The 7630-nt window shown below is 28.7% G+C and overlaps 1 protein-coding gene across 1 annotated transcript; it reads right to left on the bottom strand.

Moving 5' to 3' along the window:
• Positions 1-5882: 5882 nt before the first annotated feature.
• On the bottom strand, positions 5883-7337 carry LOC136981668 (tigger transposable element-derived protein 1-like). The gene has a single exon (XM_067278009.1). It carries the CDS (start codon positions 7335-7337, stop codon positions 5883-5885), a length of 1455 nt encoding a protein of 484 aa, XP_067134110.1.
• Between the last annotated feature and the right edge of the window lie 293 nt (positions 7338-7630).

Here is a 7630-nt window from a genome sequence, read left to right as displayed (position 1 = left end):
ATTTTATACTGCACTAATTGGTAAAACAATCATTCACATATCTATAGCAAACTGAATATTTTTAATTATTTTATGAACTCTTAACATACAAATTTTCACCAGTTTTAAGCCTATACAGGCGCCCATGAATACGTCACTGTCTGTCTGTAATATTAATTATTATTTCAAAAAATAATTATTATGTAAAACGAATTGTGTTAAATTAATTTTCCATTTTTCACATTTTATAGTTTTTAATTAAACTCTCAAATTGAGTTTTGGGATTTTGTTATTATATTTCAAAATAGTTCTTTTTGTCTAAGTCGATATATTTATCTTTATATAGTTTTTAATCATTATCCTTGAGTTATTTCTTATGTTTAGTGTTGAATCGTCGTTAAGAAAGTTATATTAATTAGATGAAACTAAATTGGTTTCGATGATTTGACATGATTTGTCTGCTTGAATGATAGTTAAATTATTACTACGTAAAAAATTATTGACTTTATTAATACGACTAGCAAATTCAATACTATTGAGTTTGTATTTGTTTTTGTGTTTAAAATTTTATGTAAATTTCTAAGTTTAATTGTTAACAGTTCTACATTATTTGTTGGTATTTTTCTTAAAATAATATAATAGTGAATTTGAATATATTAAAATTCATGTGGATGAGGCTATTAAAATTTAAACCTCTGTTGATGATTTCGTGAACATTTTAAGGTTTTCTGAAATTAGTTTTAGTTATTATTAGCGTTTTTCCGATTTAACCGTTTTTGGATAGTAAAATAGTTTCATTTATCAACAACTTTATGGTATTTTTTTTCGGTATATGGATGATTATAATTAAAGACATGACTGTATCTTCTATCTGTTTCACTTAAATATTTAACATGAAACTACAGTATCTAGTAAGTACAGTGTAATACTATGCCGAATAGAACAAATATTAAAAATTTTAATTTTTTGTTGATTTATATTAATCTTCTCTGTCAGCATGATATTGCTATGACGGACTTATCGTTCGGAAGAAAAAGGTGAATGATATAAAATTGGTATTATTTAAATTACTACACGTGAAAATGACCTATAAAATGTCGGTTGTTAAAGTTTCTAATAAATTCTCAGCAAGCGTAAGGTGATTACGAAAGTTTGCTAATTATTTTTCACTGCTTGGTCTGAGTTTAATCGTAAAATTCGTTTTTTCTTTTAAATTTATACGAAAATGAGAACTACCGAATAAATTATGTATTTGTTACTAAAAGAAAACAGCAATTAAAAATTCATGGCTAATGTAAATTTATCGAATGATAAAAAGTCTAAAGATATATCGAAGGTCGGAATCTTTAATTATGAAATATCTAAATGTTTTAACATTTAATTTGTATACTAGTACTTTTTATATATTAACAGGACTTATTATACTGGAAACGATAAATGCAGATATTTAGTCTTACAGATCAGAAATAATGTTTTTTTTTATTTTATTCACCTAAACACATACACTTTAAACTTGTGTTTCGGACTTGTTCGTCCCTCCTTAGCAGGCCATCAAACGACACTTTCTACAATTAACAATAAAACATTTTTTGGTACAATTATAACTAAAATTAATTATAACAATAATTTCCTGACAATAAATTCAAAATTCGTACAAATTCTGTATTTTTTAACTTCTTTTCATTTCCTCATAAACTTAGGATTCACACCAACTATATAATTCGACACATTAATATTTTTTATACATTATAATCAATTTAAAACTATAAATTTAAATTATTATTTAAAATAGTTTTACTTCAACTAACTTACGTCTTTTGTTTATTCATTTCCACTTAATCTCTATTCTAATTCATTCCTATCTCTTTTTTTACACCTCTTTCTCCCTACTCCTACTATAATGCTTATCTATAATTGATGGATTACTCTACCGTTGTTGTTATTCATTCTATTAGTTTGTTTGCAAATTATATTTAAATGTTCATATAGTTGTCTTTTATAATTGTTTTCTTACTTTTTCCTAATTTTCACTGTATTTAGATCAATTTCACATCCTCTGTATCACAATGTTCAGCTACTGCTGAATTTGCATATTTTTCTTTGATTGCTCGTATATGTTCACTTAATCTTATTTTTAATTTTTTTTTTTTTTTGTTTCTTTTATATATGTTTTCTTTGGATTGCAATTACAATCAAATGAATACACTATTGTTTAATAAAATTGTTTATTATAAAATCAGATAAATTATTGCTTAATTAATGTAGCTATCGACAAACTCCAATCAAGTAAAAGAGGGTCAAGTGAAACGAGATCAATACGATAAGTGCTTGCTGCCTATTTTAAAAAATTAAGTTATTTTACTGATAATGTTTATAATCAAATTATCTTGTTTTCTTTTCAAGGTAAACTAAAAATCATCAGTCAAAACAATTTTAATCCCGAAACTATTCATGACTTTGCATACACTAATTGGACACGAATGTTTTCAGTTGAATTTATTTTTTCTGGTATCAAATTAATTCTATTATTTATCACTGTTTTAATTTTTTCGAAAAACTTAGAACCAGGTTTTAATTTAACAAATTTTTTCTCCTTATCTATTGATTTTAATTGTTTGTCATTATCTGGTTTTCCAACCCATTATTTTGATATGCATATTTTGGGTAATCATTTAAAATAAGAATTTTGATTATTTCTTTTTCTTCTTTTTCTGTTTCTGTTTCACTTGTTATCTGCTTTATTTTATTCATATACATTTCAAATATATTATATTTTATACTGACAGAAATAACAGATTTATAATTAATTATTTTGGGTATTTGTATTGATTTAAAATTAATACAAAAATGTAAAATACTAAATAAATTATGTATTTGTTACTAAAAGAAAACAGCAATAAAAAATTCATGGCTAATGTAAATTTATCGTATGATAAAAAGTCTAAAGATATATCGAAGGTCAGAATCTTTAATTATGAAATATCTAAATGTTTTAACATTTATTTTGTATACTAGTACTTTTTTATATATTAACAGGACTTATTATACTGAAAACGATGGATGCAGATATTTAGTGTTACAGATCAGAAATAATGTTTTTTGTTTTATTCACCTTATCACATACACTTTAAACTTGTGTTTCGGACATGTATTAATTTAGCATATTTCTTATAAATTAATCTATTATTTTTTCTTTCGATGGTTATATCAAAATAATTTATGCAATTCTGTTTTTTTTTTCTCATTCAAATTTGATATTCTCTTTTAATCTCATTTTCTTATTTATAATTATATTTTCGTTTGTTTTCGTTTTATCAAACATTATTATGCAATCATCCACACACGTGCTATAAAATTCAATACCTTCTATATTTTTGAATTTTTTATCTATTCGTATCATTGTTATTTCGGCCAATTTTGGAACCATACATGTACCCATAAATATTCTTTCCGCTTGGGTGTAGAATTTCTTATCAAACTGAAAATAGTTATTTTGATTATAATTAGACACAATTTAATTATTTAATTTGGTGTTTTTATTTTTATTAAAAAATTTTCTATATCTTATATTGTTATGCTAGGGTACTAGTTTGCAACATCGAGTGATATTAACTTCATATTTTCATTAATTCTTATATTTTTTGATCTACTTAATAAGTCATCAACATTTTTATACTATACTTGGAAACTTTTAATAAATTTTATTTATTCTTTAAATATCTTTCTAAATTATAATTTAATAGATGTTAAAAATTATATATATGTCTATATTTGTGTTCCGCAACCTTTTTCTACTCACAACACTCCTGTGATGAAATGACTCCACTCGGCACACCAAAATGTTATTTCCCGCATAAACGTATGTTATGATACTATTAATAGATTTTCGTAATGCCATAAATTTATTATTATTATTACGTTGGGTTTTGTGAGTTATACTTGGTTGACACCGATGGGTATGTAGTATGCCGGATCAGAATCAAAGCATAGTAATTTCAAAACAAGACAAAAATTAAATTAGTGTGTCAGTGTGTGTCTGTGTTTAAAAATTTCTTAACAATATGGGATGCATTCAAAATAGTGTCCTTCTGTAGTGGGATGAATACCTTTCTATTTAATTTTAATGTTTTCGGGCATTTGTGTAGCATGTGTGGTATGAGGTATGACACCTGTAGAGGAGAGAATGACAGGTACAACAAACACCCTATTTATCCTCTGTAGATGCCTTATTTCCTGGGCGAGTTCTGTGTACTTTCTAATTTTTTCAGTGCATGTGTTTTGTATATTGTGAGTGTTCGGAATGGATACGTCTATAATGTATGTGATTTTATTGTGTTTGTCAACGAGTGTGTTGTCTGGTCTGTTGTGGTAAATTGTTTTGTGATTATCGCTCTGTCGTACATTTTGTGCGTGTTGTTAACCAATGCTGTCTGTTGAATGTAAACCTATTTGTAATGTGTTTTATAATTTGAATTTCTTTGCAAGCCTTTGATGTATTTGCTACTTGATAATGTCTATGTAAATTATCTGTCTGTGCCATGAGCTTGCAACCAGAAGTGATATGTTATATGGTATCTGGCATCATGCGACATTTTCTACATGTGTCATTTGCAAGTGTTATATCTTTGAGTACGTGTTTTCTGTAGATTTAAGTATTTCTGACCTGATCCTGTATGGCAGTTTTGTCAACAGAATCCAGGGCCAGGTCATATAGATATTTGCCATGGAGTGCCTTTTGCACCAATGATATTCAAATGTTGTGTCGTGTTCATATGTTGTGAATGTAAATTTAATGGTGTATTATTTGAGTCTGTTAGACTTACTACTTTATGTAACTGTGAAGTTTCTTGGTTTTTGCAGAAAAACTCTCGCAGTGTCTCTATTTGTTTCTAGTGGAGGTTAACTATATCGATCAGGCCACGTCCGCCATCTTTACCTGGAAGGATTAATCTTTCCATGGAGGATTTAGGATGTTGTTGTTTATGCGTAGTAACTGTTATTCTTGTTTTTATTTGGTGTTGTTTAAGATTTGCGTGAGTCCAATGTGTAACTCCGAAAGAATAAGTGAGTACGGAAAAACATATGTGTTTATTGTATTAACATCATTTTATTTCATTAGTGCTGCGGCAGAGAATGAAACACAAGCATAAGAAACACAGCAACTGTGATAAAATATATATAAATAAAACTTAAAATTAATAGAATATGTAAAAGTTCACGTCACACCTTTTAATTTGTGACGGCACACCGTTTGCGGAACACTGGTCTATATTTAATAAGATTTTTATGTATTTTTTACCCTTATGTTAAATTTCGGTGTTCTGTTGTCTTCTCTTTTTATGTATTTGATGTCTTCTTCTGTTATATATTGTTGTATTTGAAATTTTTTCGTTCTTTTCCTATAGATTTTATTGAACTATTACTGGATCTTTGTTGAACTATTTATAACTTCCTTCTTGGATTAATTTTTTAATGTCTTCATTTTTTATTTCTTATTCCATTATTATTATTATTTGTTTGGTTTTATCTTTTTGAAGTATTTCTAAATAATTATGTATTAAGAACGATTTAACTTTACACCTATACCTCACTTTACGGCCTAGATACGTTCCACGAAACTTGGCCGCAAAGCGAAAAGCCGTATAAGGAATCAATTATTCTAATACAAATTCAATGGGATCGGTTCCAAATTTGTTAAATATGTAACATGGTTTATCATTGAAATTTCATTTTATCTTTTTATTTCATTTAAATCAAAACTACATACATAACAAGTACATACTTTTGTACATAAAATAATAACAGACTCCAAAAACCAACAATAATCTATAAACAAAAATGAAACAACTTCATGTTACATAAAATATGTGTATGTATACATACATATTTTTTTTTAAATGACTTTAATCTGAAGACGATGAAGAAATGGAAACCTGCAGATCACTGTGGTCATCATTTTTCGCTGGTAAGGATGGGCCTGGCTTAAAAAAATTGTTTAACGTTGTTTGTCTTGCCTTCTTGTCTATTTCGTTCTTCAGTAATTTATAACAGCTAATGGCTGAGTTAATTCCTCGAGAAACTTTAGCGCTACGTTCGACGTCAGGATCGTTTTTAAAAAGGATGTTTATTCTTTGTTCGAAATAGAAAAAAGCTTTCGACAATTTTCTCGATGTTAGCTGTTTGGATACAACAGGCTCTGTTTCTTCATCAAATGCCAATTCTGCTTGCAACTGAATGAGTTCCTCATATGAAAGGGGTTCCCTATCAGCTTCAAGTAGATCAAGCACATCACGTTCGTTCAAACCTTCAAAACCGAGATCATGTGCTAGATCCAAAATGTTTTGCCTAATTTCAGGAAGGAAATTAACTTCTGCATCAGTACTTTTTACACTTTCTGGCCATATTTTTTTCCAAACATGGTTCATTGTTGTTAATTTTAATTCTTTCCAGGATTCACTGATGCTGTCAACAGCATCTTTGACGTTATAGTTTTTCCAAAATGTTTTAATTGAAGATTTACCATCGGTTTCCCTTATAAGTTGTCGGAAAGTTCGGCGTAGGTAATATGCCTTAAAAGTGGCTATTGCACCCTGATCCATTGGTTGGATCAGAGCTGTTGTATTTTTCGGAAGGTACTCAATCATGACATCTTCAGATAGTTCGGATAAATTAGTAGGATGCCCTGGTGCATTATCCAAAATTAGCAAAGCCTTGTTGCTTAAGTTATTGTCTCGCAAATATTTTTTCACTTCTGTACAAAAGTGATTTTTGAACCAATCCTCAAAAGTAGCTTTAGTCATCCAAGCTTTCTTGTTAGATCTCCATATGACGGGTAATTGATTTTTATTTAGTCCTTTAAGAAGCCTTGGATTTTCGGACAAATATATTAAAAGTGGTTTTAGCTTAAAATCATTCGCGGCATTTGCACTAAGTAGCAAAGTTAATCCTTCTTTAGACACCTTATAACCAGGCGTAGATTTTTCGGTTTTCGAAATGTACGTGCGATCAGGCATTCGCTTCCAATAAAGCCCTGTTTCGTCTACGTTAAACACTTGTTCAGGTTTATAACCACCTCTTTCAATAATTCCCTTTAAAATGTTGAGATATTCTTTAGATGCGGCTTCATCGGCTCTAGCTGCATCACCTTTCATTTTCAAATTATGCAAATTAAACCTATTTTTAAATTTTTCAAACCATCCTCGGCTTGCTTGGAATGTGACATCTTCAGCAGATTCATCGGTATCTGCATTCTTCAAATTTTCGAAAATACTTAAAGCTTTTTCCTGGATAGTCATTTGACTCATTGGCATTCTCCGTTTGTTATTGTCCTCAATCCATATAATCAATAGTTTTTCCATTTTTTCCATAATCCAGTTTCTTCGGCGTGTTAATCTCGAGACATTTAAAGGTGTAGCAGATTGCAAATATGTTTTAATGTCTTTCTTTCGAAGACACAATGTAGTGACGTAAACTTAAAAAACACTGGGCGAATTTTCATCCTTTTTATTTGGTTGGAACGCTTTTATTACATTACGCGTTTCGGGCCGATGCCCCTCTTCAGCCAACTAAACATTAAAAAATATTTTTTACATAAGAGATGACTATAGACAAATATTTAAAATAGATACCGCGACAACATACATAACTAGTT

The sequence above is a fragment of the Centruroides vittatus genome, unplaced genomic scaffold (genome assembly GCF_030686945.1).
Source record: "Centruroides vittatus isolate TY-2023 unplaced genomic scaffold, ASM3068694v2 contig_786, whole genome shotgun sequence".
NCBI lineage: Eukaryota > Metazoa > Arthropoda > Arachnida > Scorpiones > Buthidae > Centruroides > Centruroides vittatus.
This window is presented reverse-complemented; position numbering and strand designations above follow the sequence as displayed.

Bases quoted from the DNA above. Each gene is read 5' to 3' on its own strand.
- LOC136981668 (XM_067278009.1), bottom strand. From the start codon at position 7,337: ATGGAAAAACTATTGATTATATGGATTGAGGACAATAACAAACGGAGA.